We start from the raw sequence: 19,850 nt of genomic DNA, 5'->3' as shown, positions 1-19,850 counted from the left end.
GTAATTGTCTGTCGGATTTGAGGAAGGATGGTGTTCCATGGCCAGGAGTTGGTGGTGAGACAGGCAAAATCGAGGCACAGTGAGAAGGTTAGCAGTAGAGGAGCAAAGTATGTTGGCTGGGATGTAGAAGGAGAGAAGTGAGATGAGGAAGAAGGGTGCAAGCTAATGGAGTGCTTTAAAGCCAATGGTGAAGAGTTTCTGTTTGATACAGAGGTGGATGGGCAACCACTGGGGATTTTTGAGGAGGCAGGTGACATGTCCTCAACATTTCTGCAGAAAGATGATCCAGGCAGCGGAGTGAAGTATGGACTGGACCAGGGATAGACAGGAGGTTGGGTGGTCAGCAAGGAGGCTGATAATAATAATAATAATAATTAACAATAATTATGGTATTAAGCGCTTACTATGTGCCAAGCACTTTTCTAAGTGCCGGGGTAGATATAAGGTAATCAGGTTGTCCCATGTGGGGCTCACAGCCTTAATCCCCATTTTTCAGATGAGGTCACTGAAGTACAGGGAAGTTAAGTGACTTGCCCAAAGTCACACAGCTAATAAGTGGTGGAGCAGGAATTAGAACTCATGACCTCTGACTCCCGAGCCTGTGCTCTTTCCACTAAGCCATCCTGCTTCTCCTAGGCTGATGCAGTAGCCTAGGTAGGATGGATGAGTAGTTAAGTGGTTACAATTTAGACCAAATGGCAAGGCTGTAGGGAATAGGAAACCTTTCACTTGGACAGGGTATATGTCTAACAACTCTGTTATATTGTTCTCTCCCAATCCTTTGATGCAGTGTCTGCACTCAGCATTCAATAAATATGATTGATTGCTTCAATTTAAAACCGTCAAATGGATGTAAGGAAGGCAGAAACCACTATCCTTCCAAACATTCTATTCCCACTGTCTGAAATTGGATACTAGGCTGAAGATACAGTTGGTTTTACCATAATAGTATTCCCTAAATTATTTCATGTCAGCATTTTTGAATGTACACTATTTTCATGAAAGAAATACTTGGTAACCAGAAATGGAAATTCATCATTTATTTTAGAATGTTGGAAGAGACAAGGCATAAAATTAATTGTGACTGTGAAGTCTGTCCTAGAATTTGGAGGTCATTCTTGACAGATTTCTAAATGGGAGACGAAGATAACTGGGGACTTGTAGGAACGAACTGTCATTGGTTAATGATGATTTTTGGTAATGCTGACTGTTCAACTCTCTGGCCAGACAGATGCACAGAGGTAATTGAACTATTTGGGTACTTAATGGAATGAGTCTTTTACCTCATGATGATAATAATAATGAGTGGTGACCAGTGTTGTGTTTAAGTCCTTTCTATGTGCTAAACCTGGGGTGGTAAACAGAAGGTAATTAGGCTGGACACAGTCTCTACTGGACATGGGACTCACAGTCTGAGTAGGAGAGAGAATGGGTACTTAAGGCCCATTTTACAAATGGAGAAACTGAGGCACAGAAGTTAGGTGACTTGACCATGGTCACACTGCAGGCAAGAGGCAGAGCTGGGATTAGAACCTAGGTCCTCTGACTCCCAGGCTTGTGTTCTTTCCACAAGGGCATGCTATAGCTGTGTTGAGAGGAATAGTAACTAACTGCCACTGCAAATATGATTTATTTTTGTCTCTCAGCTACTCTATTCCTTAGCATGGGCAGCTTTTTACAAGGGTGAAAATTTTTCTAATCCGGAGGCTCTTCTCTCAGGCTATTGGTTCAGTCCTTCCCTCCTTCAGTATTTACTGAAGGCTCACGGTACACATTATTAAAATGTATTTTACAGAGTACTCTGCTTCCAAAGATACTGTACAAACACTTGTACTGGGTGGGCTGGTAATTGGGGGAGGGAAAAATGAGAGGAATAGAAGATTTCAAGCTCTCATCCTATCCCGTCTGGACTACTGCACTAGCCTTCTCTCTGATCTCCCATCCTCGTATCTCTCTCCACTTCAATCCATACTTCATGCTGCTGCCCGGATTATCTTTGTCCAGAAACGCTCTGGACATATTACTCCCCTTCTCAAAAACCTCCAATGGCTACCGATCAATCTGCGCATCAGGCAGAAACTCCTCACCCTGGGCTTCAAGGCTCTCCATCACCTCGCCCCCTCCTACCTCACCTCCCTTCTCTCCTTCTACTGCCCAGCCCGCACCCTCCGCTCCTCCACCACTAATCTCCTCACTGTACCTCGCTCTCGCCTGTCCCGCCATCGACCCCCGGCCCACGTCATTCCCCGGGCCTGGAATGCCCTCCCTCTGCCCATCCGCCAAGCTTGCTCTCTTCCTCCCTTCAAGGCCCTACTGAGAGCTCACCTCCTCCAGGAGGCCTTCCCAGACTGAGCCCCTTCTTTCCTGTCCCCCTCGTCCCCCTCTCCATCCCCCCATCTTACCTCCTTCCCTTCCCCACAGCACCTGTATATATGTATATATGGTTGTACATATTTATTACTCTATTTATTTATTTATTTATTTATTTTACTTGTACATTTCTAGCCTACTTATTTTATTTTGTTGGTATGTTTGGTTCTGTTCTCTGTCTCCCCCTTTTAGACTGTGAGCCCACTGTTGGGCAGGGACTGTCTCTATGTGATGCCAATTTGTACTTCCCAAGTGCTTAGTACAGTGCTCTGCACATAGTAAGCGCTCAATAAAGACGATTGATTGATTGATTGATTGATTTAGGGTTAAGGAGATAATGGGTTGCTACTGCGGTCCAGTCAGTGACTTTCTCTGATTTATCCTGTGGACTTGGGCACATTGCACACCTTTTCTGTGTCTGTTTCCCCATCTCTAAGTTGGGAAGGATAATATATCTGGCCTAATCATCTTAGAAATATTTAATGAAAAACACAAGTGCCCTTGTGATCCTCTGAAGGATGGGCAATGAGTGTATACACAAGGTGGCATTATAATTGTAGAGTGGACTAGTCCTGGACTGCTGGTGATAGGCTCTCTTCCATTTCATTCTTGTTCCCTTCCCACCATGGTGAAATGACAAAGGTGTTTGGAAATGTTCATCTTAATAGCAGCTTAGGCTCTTCAGTGGAAGGGAGACATGGCACTAGTTTTGGTGTCTGCCCTCATGGTTTGGAGCATACCCCAGACAGCCAGGCTGGTAGGTGGAGGAGGAGAAGGTATCTGCTGGCTAGAGAATGTGGAAGGCTACTCTCTGCCTAATGGTTTTGAGTTACTGGGGAAGAAGCTGAAGGTGCCCAAATTTGGCACGCACCTTCTGCTATGGCCCACCGTCCATCATTTCTTCCCTTTTTGGCTACCTTGGGTCTTTCAGCATTGCCATTAAAATGTACAAAAACCAATCAACTTCTAGAGTATCTTTAACAGTCTACAGACTTTGAGGGTCTATATGTTTTCCTTGAATTGGTCCGAATTTAATAAAAGCATCAACTTTGGTACGTCATTCTTTCTCTGTCTTATGCAGCTCCAGATTTACAGGGATACATGATGGGTGGACTTTTTGGGATGTTGTTAATGGTGGTGTCCATCTCATTCATCTATAAGATCTTTAAGATTGACATTGTACTGTGGTATCGGAGCACCTTTCAAACTATTGTGAGTAAAGAAGGTATGTTGCATGCCCCTGTGAACTTTATTCTTCTCCATAATGATTATAGTGGCATTATCATTATTATAGTGGTATCATTGGATATAGTGGCATTATCAAGGTAAGTGACTTGCTCCTTTTGTTCTTTCCCCCAGCCCCACAAGCACTAATGTATATAGCTGTACTTTATTTATTTTTTATATTAATGTCTGTCTTCCCCCCATCTAGACTGCCAGCTTGTGATGGGCAGGGAATGCCTGTTTGATTGTTGCATTGTACTCTCCCAAGTGCTTAGTACAGTGCTCTGCCCACAGTAAATGCTCAATAAATATGATGAATGAATGGTATTTGTTAAGGGCTTACAATGTGCCAAGACTTGGAGTAGTTGCAATAAAAGCAGATCAGACCCAGTAACACAATGGGCTCATTGTCAAAGAATTAGTTCATCTGCTTGGTGTTTGGATTTACCTTTTCTGTCACAGGAGGCATGTGTAGGTAAACCTTTTCTCTGGTCAGAGAATGTGTCTACCAACTCTGTTGTATTGTAATCTACCAGTTGCTTAGTACAGTGCTTTGTAAGCTCCTTGTGGGTAGGGGACATGTCTACCACCTTTGTTATATTGTACTCTCCTAAGCATTCAATAAATACCATTGATTGATGAGGTGCCACTTTTGGGCTCTAGGAGGGGTTGGGGAAGATGAATTGACTTTCCGGAAGTGATACCTGGAAAGCTTACCCGTAAGCTTATCTATGGAAGCATCTCAACTAGATGCCTCATCAAGAAAGACTAGTCGGGTAAAGAAGTCCAGGAGACAGAAATGATAAAAAGGAATGTGGTAGAACCTGGCACCAATGTAAATAACCTAAATTCTGTTCAGCCCTTAATCACATTGGACTCAACCCCACTTCTCAGTTCCATCGCTGTCACAACACATGGGCCATTGCTTGCTTGTGTGACACTTATTATCCACTTAGTGGGCAAAGGAGGTGAGCACAGAATGGATTGGGAGAGGGGAGGGAGATGTTATTTTTGTTGAAGACCAGATGGTATTTTTGTTAAAGACAAAATTCAATGTGGCTGTTATCATGTGAGGAAAGCTTGCCTGACTCACATCTTTTTTTCCCCTTTTTGGGTCTTCATCCACTTCTTGAACTCTCCAGAGACTACTGAAACACATTTCAGTTTTGGGGTCAATAAACATCTGCCCCATTTAATGACTCAAGTTGCAGGTTGTTTTGGGTGGGTTGTTTTTTGTATTTTTTTTCCAAAGATCCCAGTCTTCAATATGGCTGATATGAGTTTTACTCAACACTGAAGCAGACATATTGTCAAATGCTGAAGAATTTCCTAGAGATTAGCTTTTCTGTGAGCCCAGGCATCCCTGACATCATCATCATCATCATCAATCGTATTTATTGAGCGCTTACTATGTGCAGAGCACCGTAATAAGCGCTTGGGAAGTACAAATTGGCAACATATAGAGACAGTCCCTACCCAACAGTGGGCTCACATCCAACTTACATGTTGTGGCTCACATGGAATTGGGCACAGGAGTGTGGATGGCTCAACAAAACCCATCATCCCTACTGGAAATGCAAATCAAAACATATCCCTTTCCCCTCCCCATACCTAACCATAAGCAAGAGTCTTTTATAAATGAGCAGCTCCATGTCTTCTTAGTACAGTGCTCTGCACACAGTAAGCGCTCAATAAATATGATTGAATGAATGAATGATTGCTGAAGAGGCAGACAGTGGTGTCTTTAGGCAGCTCTTTGGTATCTTAAGTAATTGTTAAGAACACTTCTGTAACTACAAACTACAAACTGCACTCTATCTCCCAACCAGTTATCTTGCAATGTATACCCCTGAGCACAGGGGGACCAGGTGACAGAGAGTGAATGACACAGTATGAGCCATCACCACTACTGCAAAAACTATTAAAGTGCTCGTCCTACTGGCCCTAGGGCATACCTTTCCCTTCTTGATCGCTATTGTCTGAGCAATACTCCCCTGATTAGCAGGGACAGAAAAATGAATAAAATGTGGAAGAGATTCTATTATTATTATTATCATTATTCAAAAGACACTCACCCTAATGAATAAAGTTTCACCTTTGGCATTGTCCTCTCTGAACAAAAGGACCATTCTACTAATCAGGAACACTGCTTACTTGGATTAGGCAAGTAACTAAAGCTGATATTCTAGCATCTTTTCAAGAATATATGTGGAATACACTAATCATACCCACAGGGATGAAATAGTCAGAGTTGATGATGTCACCATTAATGTCAGCCTTGTCATATGCACACACAATGAGAGAGAAAATGGTCTTTTTCATGTTCCAAATCTCTTCAGCTATTAGGACCTCAATGCTTAGTACAGTGCTCTGCACACAGTAAGCGCTCAATAAATATGATTGAATGAATAAATACTCTCGATGATGAAAATGCACATTCTTTCAGAAAAGTCAGTTTCTGGGCAGGGAAAATTCATTCATTCAGTCGTATTTATTGAGCACTTACTGTGTGCAGAGCACTACACTAAGCACTTGGGAAGTACAAGTTGGCAACATATAGAGATAGTCCCTACCCAACAATGGGCTCACAGTCTAGAAAGGGGAGACAGACAACAAAACAAAACATGTGGTCAGGTGTCAAGTCATCAGAATAAACAGAGGTAAAGCTAGATAATAATAATAATAATGATGATATTGAGCACTTACTATGTGCAAAGCACTGTTCTAAGTGCTGGACATCATTGACAAAATAGAATAGTGAATATGTACAAGTAAAATAAACAGTTATAAATATGTACAAATGTATATACAGGTGCTGTTGGGAGGGGAAGGAGGTAGAGCAGGGGGATGGGGAGGGGGAGAGGAAAATGGGGGCTCAGTCTTGGAAGGCCTCTTGGAGGAGATGAGCTCTCAAGGGCTTTGAAGGGAAGAAGAGAGCTATCTTGGTGGATGTGCGGAGGGAGGGCATTCCAGGCCAGGGGGAGGACATGGGCCGGGGGTCGACGGCAGGACAGGTGAGAATGAGGCACAGTGAGGAGGTTAGCGGCAGAGGAGCGGAGGGTGCGGGCTGGACTGTAGAAGGAGAGAAGGGAGGTGAGGTAGGACGGGGCGGAGGTGATGGAGAGCCTTGAAGCCGAGAGTGAGGAGTTTTTGCCTGATGCATAGCTTTACTGGTAGCCACTGGAGATTTTTGAGGAGGGGAGTAACATGCCCAGAGCGCTTCTGCACAAAGAGAATCCAGGCAGCAGTGTGAAGTATAGATTGAGTGGGGAGAGACAGGAGGATGGGAAATCAGAGTGGAGGCTGATGCAGTAATCCAGTCAGGATAGGATGAGAGATTGAACGAGCAGGGTAGCAGTTTGGATGGAGAGGAAAGAGTGGATCTTGGTGATGTTGCGGAGGTGAGACCGGCAGGTTTTGGTGATGGATTGGATGTGAGGGGTGAACAAGAGAGCAGAGTTGGAGATGACACCGAGTTTGCAGGCTTCTGAGACGGTAAGGATGGTAGTGCTGTCTACAGTGATGGGAAAGTCAGGGAGAGGGCAGGGTATGGGAGGGAAGATGAGGAGTTCAGTCTTGGACACATTGAGTTTTAGATGGTGGGCAGATATCCAGATGGAGATGTTCTGAAGGCAGGAGGAGACCCGAGCCTGAAGGGAAGAAAATGTCAACCAACTCTGTTGTATTATATTCCCCCAAGCACTTAGTACAGTGCTCTGTACACAGTAAGGGCTCAATAAATAGCATTGCTTTTTAAAGGTCTGCACGGTGGATCTTCAGATTAGTAAGTGAAGAGTGGGGAGGTTGAGGATAGGCTGAGGGAGGGCACTCTGGATGATTCTCTTCGGTTTATGTTGTCTCATTTTCAAAATGTAGTATGAAGTCGAAATTCAAACCACAACTACCAGATGGTGGTAGAAGATGCTTCATAAGTACTCAGGACCACAGGCAATGCCATCTAGTCCAGAATTCTATCTCCAGTAAGGCCAATACAATGTTTAAAGGAACCAAATGATTGTTATCTTTCTTAACAGCATCATAGTGTTTAGGGATGGTTCAGCTAAACACCCAAATTTTTCTCTAGGACCCTATTTAGGGATCACAAATCTATGCATTTGTGAAAACCCCCCTTGAAGCTATTAATGTTTTCAGCCTGCACAACTTCCTCTAATAGCAAATTTCATACGTCTACCACCCACTGCTTGAACACGTTTATTTTTGTTTATTTTGCATTTACTACCCTGAAGCTATGGGTGTCAGAAATTGAGAGACAACATTGTATGCACTCTCTCAACTTTTTGAAAGTTATTTTGAGGTTTTGGGGAGAACTGTGGAATACAAATAAAGTTGTCCCAGTTTACAATTAATAGTTGAGTCAGAGTTGTGGGAGGAGGCAGGGAAGGTTGATAATCACGGAAATTATAGTGCCCACCCACCCTGGCATGGGGTCTGAAGCACAACTACATTGGGAGAGAAGGGCATCTATATAGCTGGAGAAAAAACCCAGAACTAATACTTCCACCTCCTTTCTACACCCACGCCCCCCCCCGCTGCCTTAATACTCTTCAGCTTCCTGCTCAAAGTTTTAGAGCCACTCAGTTCAATCAGTAAATGAGTGGTATTTAATGAGAACTTCCTGAGGGCAGAGCACTGCATTAAGTGCTTGGGAAAGTGCATTGGGTGGGAGTGGGATTGCAACTGGGGTGTAGTGAGAAGCAAGGACCAAGTCACCTTTCAGTGCCTAAGTTTCCTCATGATAACCCAACAGTTGATAAAACAGTCACTGACTTTCATATCAAATGATCAATGGTATTTATTGACTGCCTACTCTATGCAGAACACTGTACTAAAGGCTTAGGAAAAATATAATACAACAGAGTTGGTAGACCCATTACCTGCCTATGAGCAGTCTGTAGGAAACAGATAATAAAATTAATTACAGATACGTACATAAATGCTGAGGGTAGGGTGAATATCAAGGGTTTAAAGGAAACAACTCTATTTGTAGTTGCCAGAATTGGCCTAAAATACAGATGAAGGTCTGGATGATAGTGGATGACAGAATAATGAACAAGTGAATAAAAAAAGGACTACTTTAATTCATACTGTTTAATTAGAATGTGACAATTAACAGCCATCTTCTCCAGCGCCCCTGACAGTATTCAGCACGGACTGATGACTGACTGACTCATGCTTCAGAAAGAAATGAAAGGTAGAGTCAAAAGCAGGAGTCTCCCTATTAATTCCCAAATATTTGAAAATACTCTTCCCTTTCCATCTGCCCCCACTCCCCTTTCTCCACCTCCATCTCATCTTCAAAGTAAAATTCTTCCTCCAGGGTCCTGGTTCATCTCACAAACACTTAGTACAGTGTTCTGCACACAGTAAGTGCTCTATAAATACGACTAACACACACCAGTCTCCACACTGCTCAATCTGGGCTGCAGACAGGACTTTATGAAAGGCAGGTAAAGAGACCTTCCTGGACCTGGGAAGGTCTGGATCTCATACATAACTTTATGGTCAAAGCCCTCCTCCCTCTCACCAATACCACTGGCCCCTGCTCGGAAAGTCTGATGACTTTGTCATACAAAGTTTGCAGAAAGCTGGTTTGGCAATTTCTATAAACAGCACTGACTAGGATATCTTGAAGAATTAAGCTTCATTAACCATTCTTAGGGCAAAGTAAAACAATCTGTTGTGGAACTGTTAGAACACACTTTTGAATCTCTGGGAACCTCTTCCATTGTAATGGACTTTAAGCATCATCCAAAGTCCTAGAAATAGTCATTCAAGGATTACTTTATGTGAGACAACTGCAGCCTAGAAGCCTTCACCCAGGAAGATATGCAATGGGTTTGTAAACCACTTCACCAAATCAGCCTGGTGCTAAGTTCTGACAACACATCTAAAGAAAACTGAGATGATGTTTAGCCTGCACTGGAAAAGTCAAACACACAATCAAAAATTCATATTGTCAACACAGAGTGAAACCTAAATCTGGTCTCTAGGCATCACACTGATCAACAATGCAATACTAGACTGGTACATAGCAAACAGAATCAAGAAGGCCAGCGCATCTTTTGGAAGACAGTACCTGGCATATAGTTAAGTGCTTAACAAATACCATTGAGAAAAAAGATTGTTGAACAGAGTGTGGCAGCAATGTTGTATCAGGCTCCAGAATAAACTACAGATTTATAGTGTATGCCAACCTTCTTTGTGGCTCTGACACCTGGATTTCGCTCTCTCTCCCTCTCTTTCTCTCCCTCCCTCTCTTTCTCTCAATCTCTCCCTCCCTCTCTCCCTCTCTCTCTCTCTCTCCCCCTCTCTCTCTTTCTTTCACACACACACACACACACACACACACACACACACACACACACACACACTCATTCCTTGAGCAGCTCCTTCAGTGTCACCTGCGGGCCATACTCACCATCAAATGTCAGGACAGGATCACAAATGATGAAGTTCTGGCACAAGTCATTCTCCTAGCATTGAAGCTGAGCACAGCTACGTTGGGTTGGACATGTGAGATGGAATGACAGCAGGATACCCAAGAAGACTCAATTTGGAGAGCCAAAACTGGGAAATCAAAGTAAGGAGGGCAAAACTGGGAAATCAAAGTAAGGAGGGCAGAGGAAGTGTTTCAAGGGAACAGTAAAACAGAAACCTTAGACAGTGCTGCACCCCAGATATAAAGTGGAAGTCAATTGCTGAGACTAGACCTACATTGTGCATGGCCATCAAGAAGGGAGTGGCTCTTTCTTAGCAAAAGCCTCATAGGGAAACAGAGGCAAGGAGGCAAAAGAGGAAACAGCACCAGGCATTGAAAACTTCATTCATTCAATCATATTTATTGAGCACTTATTATGTGCAGAGCACTGTACTAAGCACTTGGGAAGTACAAATCTGCAACATATAGAGACGGTCCCTACCCAACAATTGGCTCACATTCTAGAATTGACACCCAAAAATGCACTTGGGCACTGGAATTGATTTTTTTTTAATCAAAGACTAGTATTGCTATGAAATGACATGGTATAAAAAAACAAGAAAAGAAACAACACCTTCCCAAGATTGGCAATCAAATCCCAGAAACATCAATCCTTTTCTGTCTCTGCTGAATTGAAGGGACTAGAGAAGGGAAACCCTCAGTGCAACTATACAGCGAGTTGAATTATAAGCATGCTCTAGAAGTTTAAATCATTAATTACTACTTCTATTTCTTAAACTTATGGGCTCTACACTCGTGTGAAAAAACAGGTAATACAATATTTTCTAAGCTGGTGGCTAAAATGCCAGATTTCTATCTCCTTATGCAAGAAGCAAAATTTTTATGTGTACAGTGTGGCTAGTGCTATAAAATCTCACCTTGACCTTTTCAGCTACACACACCTTCATAGTGATTTTCACCTTCAGCAATGTTATCTTCAATTAACAAGTACAACTATATACACCCTCAAGATTCAGTAGGGTCTCCTCAAACCTGGGTTGTGAGATTTGGTGAATGAAATTCCAGGTTTGCTATGTCCACAAACTTCATGATAGTGTAGACTTCAGTAATGTCTCTTCTAAGTCTTTACATGCTGAGTAATCTAAAACATCTGTCATAAGCATTTGCATTCCAAGGATCACTGAGTTATTCCCTAAACCAAGAAAATGAACTGTTTAATCACATAATATTAACAGATCAATCAATGGTATTGATTGAGCTCTTGTGCAGAGCACTACACTAAGCATTTGAAAAGTACAGTGCTGTCAGTAGGAAGGACCTCTGTTCTCAAGGAGCATGCAGTCTAGTGGGGGAGACAGAAATTAAAATAAATTGCGGGTTAGAAAAGCAACCAAGTTTAAGGCTATGTAAATAAGTGCTGTGGGTTTAGGGTGACTACTTAAGTGCTTAGAGGTAAGGACCCAAGTACATAGGAGAAAAAGGAGGGAAGGAAAATAGGATGGGGAGGAATGAGAGCTTCGTCAAAGAAGGCTTCCTGGAGGAGATGCGATTTCAGTAGGGCTTTGAAGACGGGGGGAATGCCGGTCTGTCAGATATGTAAGGGGAGGGAGTTCCAAGCAGGAAGGAAGATGTGAGTTAGGGTTTGACAGTGAGTAGGTTGGTATTAGAGGAAACAGTTGAATTGGTTTTTGAGTTGTGGTAGAATAGATAATAGATAATTATGGGAGAGAAAGCTGATCAAGGACCTGAATCTGGGGGCGAGGAGTTTCTGTTTGGTGCAAAGATGGATGTGTAGACATTGGAGTTACTTGAGGAGTGGGGAGATATGTGCAGAATTATTTTTGAGAAAAAATGATCTGGGCAACAGAGTGATGTAGGGACTGGAGTGGGGAGATGCTGGAGGCAGGGAGGTCAGCGAGGAGGCTCATGCAGCAGTTGAGATGGGTTGTGATGGGTGCTTGGACCAGTGTGGTAGTTGTTTGCATGAAGAGGACGGAGTAAATTCTGGTTAGCTGCCATCCCTCCCCTGAAAAGATTAGAACTGGAACGTGAATAGGGGAGAATATGAAAAATAACAATAGTGATATTTGGTGGACGTTGTATATTGAAGTTTAAACAGCGTAAACACTAGATGAAATCAAAATTGTACCAATTCTACCAATTTGACTTTGGGATTAATGCTTAGTACATTTGACCTTTTTCCTCTAGATGTTAACTTTGTTGCAGGCAGGGAATGTGTCTACCAACTCCATTATATTGTATTCTCACAAGTGTTTAGTACAGCCCTCTCTGCAAACTGTTAAGTGCTTATTAAAGACCATTAATTGATTGATTTTTTTATCAAGTTTTTTTCTTTGAACGCACAGCTGAGATGCATAGGGAGAAAGCTAATTATTTCCTTGATGCCTCACACTTTCTCTGTTTCTTCCCTCATCCCTCACAAATGTGGAGTCATCTTTGAAGTTAATGAACTAAAGTTGAAAGTCACTGGCAAGTGCCTTTCATTGTTCTTAATATTTAAAGTAATTCAGAATGTTATGTTTTATTTTAGATGGAAAACTCTATGATGCATATGTCCTGTACTCGAAACCCAATAAAGAAAGTCAAAGCCATGCTTTGAATATGTTGGTGATGCAGATTCTCCCAGGTGTCTTGGAGAAGCAGTGTGGATACAAGTTATTTATATTTGGAAGGGATGATTTTCCAGGACAAGGTATGTCTAGTATGGCCTGATGGAAAAAGCGTGGGCCTGGTACTCTGTGGGACTAGGTTCTAATTCTGACTTCCCCACTGACCCTGCTTGGTAATCTCGAGCATGTTACTTAACTTCTCTGTGTCTCAGTTTCTTCATCTGTAAAATGAGGATCAAATATCTGTTCTTCCTCCCTCTTCAAGTCCCCTGCGGGGCAGATGACGTCTGACTTGACTACCTTGTATCAATGCTTGGAATCTAAGTGCTTAGCAAGTAGCACAATTATTACTGTTATTACTTTTTTATATAATTTTCTCCCTAGGTTAACTAACCTGGCTTATTGATGGTTTTCCTTTTACATGTTGACACCAAATAGCATGTCTCTGGTCAGAGCAATAGAATGATCAAAAGAGAAATAGCAAGGAACTTAAACTGCAATGCTTGACTTCTAAACTTGGAGGGAAAAAAAAACAGATTTATTTATCAGATTGTGGTGGCCAACTAAAAAGTCTTACCAAAGAAATCTGAGCAACTGATAATCATTTTGGAAGGGGTCTCGAGAACATCCGTTCTAGGTCCCTGCCTCAAAGCAGTTTAACAATTCAGCCATTCAGGACTTAACATGTCCAAAACAGACCTCCTCAATTTAACACCCAGATCTGGCCCTCTCCGTGACTTTCTTATCACTGTAGACAGCACCACCATCCTCTCTGCCTCACAAGCTCATAACCTTGATATTATCCTCAATTTATCTCTCTCATTCAACCTACACATTAAATCTGTTACAAAATCTTGTCGGGTCTATTGTCACATTTGTAGAATTTTCCCTTTCTTCTCCATCCAAACTGCTACCACACTGATTCAGGTATTCATCATTTCTTGTCTGACTACTGCATCAGTCTTTTTGCTGAACCCCCTGAAATCTCTCTCCAGTCCATATTTCAATCTGCTGCCTGTATCATTTTTCTGAAAAAAATATTCAGTCCTTGTCTCCCTACTCCTCAAAATCCTCCAGTAGTTTCCCATTCATCTCCACATTAAATAGAAATTCCTTACCACAGATTTTAAGGCACTAAGTTGGCTTTCCCCCTGTACCTGCACACTCTGCTTCCCTAGCATTATAAGTTGCCGATTTGTACTTCCCAAGCGCTTAGTATAGTGCTCTGCATACAGTAAGTGCTCAAAAAATATGATTGAATGAATGAATGAATAGTTTCTGTACTTCAATCTCATCTATCCCAGCTGGCCCCTTGCCCATGTTCTCTCCAGAAGCTAGAACTCCTTCCCCCTTCCTATTCATTAATTCATTAAATCATAGTTATTGAGCACTTAATATATGCAGAGCACTGTACTAAGTGTTTGGAAAGTACAGTTCAGCAACAGAGACAATCACTACCCAACAATGGTCTCACAGTCTAGAAGCGGGGGAGACAGACAACAAAACAAGCAGACAGGCATCAATAGCATCAAAATAGATAAATAGAATTATAGACATATATACATCCGTAATAAAATAAATAGAATAATAAATATGTACAAATATACCCAAGTGCTGTGGGATGGAGAGGGGGTAGAACAGAGGGAGAAAGTAGGGGTGATGGAGAGGGAAGGAGGAACAGAGGAAAAGGGGGGCTCAGTCTGGGAAGGCCTCCTGGAGGAGGTGAGCTTTCAGTTGTCTGACAGGCTACTTACTACTCTTCTCCACCTTCAAAATTCTCCTAAAATCATATCTCCTTCAAGAGACCTTCCCAGATTCAGTCTTTTATTTTCCCTATCCACCCTTGCTTCTGTGTCAATTATGCACTTGGCTGTGAACCCCTTAAGCACTTTGATACTCACTCCAGCTCCATAATACTTATGTGAATATCCTTATACTCTACTATTTCCCCTCTCCCTAATCTATTTTAATATCTGTCTCACCCCTGTAGAGTGTAAGTTCCTTGAAGGCAGGGATGGTATCTACCAACTCTGTTATATTGTACTTTCCCAAACACTTAGTACATTGCTCTGTCCACAGTAGCCGCTTAATTAAAAATAAATTATTGACTGATCCAGGACAGATTGTTTCCTTAAAACTCTCCACAACCTCCTTTAAAGCCTCAAGTCAGTGTTTCAACATTTTGATTGTCCTGAACTTCTTCCCTATCCCTCAGTGCTCTGTTCTGAGCCCCTTTCTCCTCCTTTGACATTCCAACAGCTACCTCTATGTGGATGATTCCCAAATCTACTTCATTAGGCTCAGACTTTCCTCTTCACTGCAATAGCACCTTTCCTCTTGCCCTCACAGAAATGCAGATTTGGAAAGGGAGATGAGTCCTTCAGACTCCTTCAGGTGTTGGAGTCCTTCAGAGTCCTTCAGGTGTTGGATAACTTATTTGGTATCTTTCTGTCATCCATTCTCTTCACATGTCCCATACAACTTCCAGATTAGTAGACCAACTTGGTTCCAGGGCTTTGTGTGATCCTGTCTTTCCTTGGCGATGAATATGGCCCATCAGTGATGCAGATGAATCTCTTCAGGGATCTGAAGTTGGCATGATCTGTGCATTCTGATCTCCCAGTTATATAGTAGGTGCTGGGCAGTACTACAGCTTTGATCCCTTCAGTTCTCTCTGATGCTCCATTGTTGCCACACTGAGAGTCTCCCAAGGGATATGCTGGTTTCTTGATTCTATTTTCCATCTTTTTGTTATCAAACATCATGTCTACATAACCCAGTTCTGTGACCACATTCAGTTCAGTGTTGCCAATGCAGATCTTTGTATTTCCATGGTGGGATAATTCCGCAGATTTCTTCAGACTGATCATCCATCCCTAACATTGGACTGACTCTGCAAAGTGCTTTACAATCCATTGATTGTTTTCTTTCTGTCCTGCTAGAATGTAGTCATCCACATGCATCAACCCTTGAATGACTGTCTCAAGGACAGTCAAAGGTGCTGGAGACTAGATGAGTTTCCTAGAGAATCACAAATGTATTCTAGATCCATTGTTACTAAATGTCTCCCAGTGTAGCTGTGTATCTATATCAAACAGGACCAGGCCTGATATGCAGCCCTGCTTTACATGAACCAGGCTATTGAGAAGCAGCATGCCTAGTGGATAAAGAAGCAGCGTGGATCAGTGGAAAGAGCACGGGCTTGGAAGTCAGAGGTCATGGGTTCAAATCCCTGCTCTGCCGCTTGTCAGCTATGTGACTCTAGGCAAGTCACTTAACTTCTCTGTGCCTCAGTTACCTCATCTGTAAAATGGGGATTAAAACTGTGAGCCCCTCGTGGGACAACCTGATCAACTTGTATCCTCCCCAGTGCTTAGAACAGTGCTTTGCACATAGTAAGCGCTTAATAAATGCCATTATTATTATTATTATTATAAAGAACAGGCCTGGTAGTCAGAAGGGCCTGGGTTTTATTCCTGGCTGTGCCACTTATCCAACTCAGTTAACTGCTCTGTGCCTCAGTGTGACCTCATCTATAAAATGGAGATTAAGAATGTGAGCTTCACATGGGACATAGACTGTGGCCAACCTAATTAGCTACTACCTAGTATTACTACTGCAACTACTACTACTACTACTACTACTACTATTCATTCATTCATTCAATCGTATTTATTGAGCGCTTACTGTATGCAGAGCACTGTACTTAGCACTTGATAAGTACAAGTTGGCAACATATACAGACAGTCCCTACCCAACAGCGGACTCACAGTCTAGAAGGGGGAGACAGACAACAAAACAAAACATATTAACAAAATAAAATAAATAGAATAGTAAATATGTACAAGTAAAATAGAGTAATAAATCTGTACAAACATATATAAAGGTGCTGTGGGGAGGGGAAGGAGGTAGGGTGGGGGGGATGGGGAGGGGGGGGAGGAATGGGGGGCTCAGTCTGGGAAGGCCTCCTGGAGGAGGTGAGCTCTCAGTAGGGCTTTGAAGGGAGGAAGAGAGCTAGCTTGGTGGATTTGCGGAGGGAGGGCATTCCAGGCCAGGGGGAGGACATGGGCCGGGGGTCGAAGGCGGGACAGGTGAGAATGAGTCACAGTGAGGAGGTTAGCGGCAGAGGAGCAGAGGGTGTTGGCTGGGCTGTAGAAAGAAAGAAGGGAGGTGAGGTAGGAGGGGGCGAGGTGATGGAGGGCCTTGAAGCCGAGAGTGAGGAGTTTTTGCCCGATGTGTAGGTTGATTGGTAGCCACTGGAGATTTTTGAGGAAGGGAGCGCTTACTATGTGCAAAGCACTGTGTTTGTTAGGTACTTACTACATACCAAGAAAATAACAAATACCATAAAAAACCCCACTGTATTAAGTGCTGGGGTAGATACAAGTTTGGACACAGTCCCTGTCCCACATGGAGCTCACATCTTAAGGAGGAAGAATAGATATTTCATCCCCTTTTTATAGATGAAGAAACTGAGGCACAGAGAAGCTAAGTGACTTGGTCAGGGTCACCCAGCAAACAGAGTTGGGATTTGAACCCAGGTTCTCTGATTCCCAGGCCCTGCTCTTTCCACTAGGCCATACACTGCTTGTTGTCAGTGGGTTACTGTTTTGCTTTAGTAGTTTTTATCTCTGAATCAAACCTGCCTGGAGGCTCCTCCTAGTCTTGCCCAACATCTTGATGACTACCTGAAAGTCAGGATTGAAGAAAAATGCCTTTCAAGTTTACGTGGAGATTAGCATTGGGAAATGAAGCTAGTTTAATGTCAGATTTACTAAAGATAGAAGAGAGGAAAGATCCCTCCCTTGCTGACTGCTAATTGCAGAGTGGAGAAAAGGCAATAATTTAAGAATTCATTAAAAAAGAAAGGGCCCTAGCTCTTCGTAGGACATTTATCTTCAAGTGTCCCTTATTACTCTATTCGCTAATTGATTTAGGTCAGAATTACAGTTCTGATATTGAAAGCCAATTTTACTTTAATGCCGTCTTGTAAATTCATTAATCAAGGAGCATTTCCCAGCTTTTCCATTTTAACTAGCCTGCCCTTCCCCAGGAAAGATAATTGGTTGCACAATGAAAGAAATCATTAACCATTCCTGCACAACTGGACCAAATGGTCACAAAGCCTGGGTAGGAATATTTATTAAGGTCACATCTCTTCCAAGAGACCTTCCCTGATTAAGCTATCTTTTCCCCAGCTTCCTCTCCCTTCTGCATTTTCTATGTACTTGGATATGTGACTCTAAACACTTGGTATTCACCTCACCATATTTATGTACAGATTTATAAATTATATATTAAACTATTGATTGGTATTAATGTCTGTTCTCCCTCTAGACTGTAAACTCATTGTGGGAAGGAATGTATCCACTAACTTTGCTGTATTGTACTCTCCCAACACGTAGTAAAGTGCTCTGCACACAGTAAGTGCTCAATAAATACCATTGGTGGATTGATAGTAAGATGACTAGCTTTCTTCAAGGCAATCTTAAAGCTGTTGCAGAGTACTTTGAGTATTTTTCCAAATGCTGCTAAGAAGCAGTGTGACCTAGTAGAAAGAGCCCGGGACTGGGAGTCAAAGGAACTGGGTTCTAATCCTGGATCTGCCATATGTCTGGTGAGTGACCTTAGAAAAGTCACTTAACTTCCCTGTTACTCAGTCACCTCATCTGTAAAATGGGGATTAAGACTGTGAGCCCCATGTGAGACAGGGACTGAATCCAACCTGATTATCTTGTATCTACCCCAGCACTTAGTACAGTGCTTGGCACATAGTAAACGCTGAACAAATACCAATAAAAAAAGTCCATAAATGCATGCTTTCTGGAGGGCCTTTATCTGCAATCTCATTCTGGTTGAAGTAGATGCTTAATATAGTGTTTATTAGACTCACTTCATTATGATATATATATATATATATTATATACATATATATGTGTGTATATACAAGCTTGCATATATATTCTAGCTTCAGTGAAGCTTTAATTTGGAGGTTAAACACTGTTTTCAATTACTAACTGATATAAACTATGTTACTTGTTATGGGTAAGAGATGTGAAAGTGCACACCTTTAGTTAACTCTGAAAATGGAATACAGCATAAAGCTAATATCTTATTCTTGGCCAGATGCAAATCTGCCACACACCAAGTTTTAATAATTTGTGGGTATCATTTTCATTAAAAAATGAGCTCTTTAAGATCTCTCATTCGTTCCCACTCCAATTATTTCAATGACTGAGATTAAGAACAATATATATTTTAAATAATGAAACCCCCTAGCTGACAGTTGACCTTTTCTCCCATTATTTTCAGCTGTGGTCAGTGTTGCTGATGAAAACATTAAGCTGAGCAGAAGATTAATCATTATTATAGTTCCTGAGTCATCAAGTTACAGCTTCTTTGAACACACGTCGGAACAACAGATAGCAGTCTATAATGCCCTTATTCAGGATGGAATTAAAGTCATTCTGATTGAACTGGAGAAAATCAAGGACTACACAGGCTTGCCAGAATCCATTAAGTTCATTAAACAGAAGCACGGAGCAGTGCAATGGACGGGAAACTTCACAAAGGAATCCCAATCAGCAAAGACTAAATTTTGGAAAAAAGTGAGATACCACATGCCACCAAAAAAATACCCACCATCCTCCAAGTCATCTTTCATCAGGCCTTCCCTGCCCTCCAGCCTAGTCACTCTGGAGGGGTGTCCTTCTCCAATGACTTCTCCAAGGTCCAAGGACTCGGATATGTTTGTGGGCTATTAGTTTGTACAGATGGTTAAGCTTTTTTTGCTACCTTTTGAGCTCCTTTGAGCAGGCAATCATCTTTAGGAATCGTGCTTTATTAACACAATAATTGTGGAGATACTGGTATACTAGTGGAGATTATTGGTGGAGTAACTGCAAATTTTCTTACCCTCAGATACTTTTTGCTGATCAGTTTCAGAGAACCTAGCCCATGCAGTAGGACCAAAGCAAACAACTGGAAAACCTTTTTAACCAGTAGATGGCGAAAGAATGTAGAATTTGTTTCCACAGGAAATTATCCACAGGAAACAAATCGACAATCGACAACAAACAATCGACAACTTCAAGTAGTTGAAGAAAGTCTGGTCAAATACATAGATTGAAGAAAATCCCATGATGGGTTGGTAGAGGAAAATTTCA

At 42.1% G+C, this 19,850-nt stretch overlaps 1 protein-coding gene across 1 annotated transcript in view; it reads left to right on the top strand.

Moving 5' to 3' along the window:
• IL1RL2 (interleukin 1 receptor like 2) overlaps window positions 1-19,648 on the top strand; it is a 42,848-nt gene extending 23,200 nt beyond the window's left edge. The window contains exons 10-12 of the mRNA XM_038740887.1: window positions 3,452-3,595; window positions 12,606-12,767; window positions 18,997-19,648. Coding sequence (XP_038596815.1) covers window positions 3,452-3,595; window positions 12,606-12,767; window positions 18,997-19,448 — 758 coding nt within the window. The 3' untranslated portion in view covers window positions 19,449-19,648. The remainder of the gene's footprint in view (window positions 1-3,451; window positions 3,596-12,605; window positions 12,768-18,996) is intronic.
• Window positions 19,649-19,850: the final 202 nt, after the last annotated feature.

Source organism: Tachyglossus aculeatus, chromosome 2, assembly GCF_015852505.1.
Source record: "Tachyglossus aculeatus isolate mTacAcu1 chromosome 2, mTacAcu1.pri, whole genome shotgun sequence".
NCBI classification, from domain to species: Eukaryota; Metazoa; Chordata; class Mammalia; order Monotremata; family Tachyglossidae; genus Tachyglossus; species Tachyglossus aculeatus.
The sequence above is the reverse complement of the archived record's forward strand: the minus strand, read 5'-3'. Positions and strand labels throughout refer to the sequence as shown.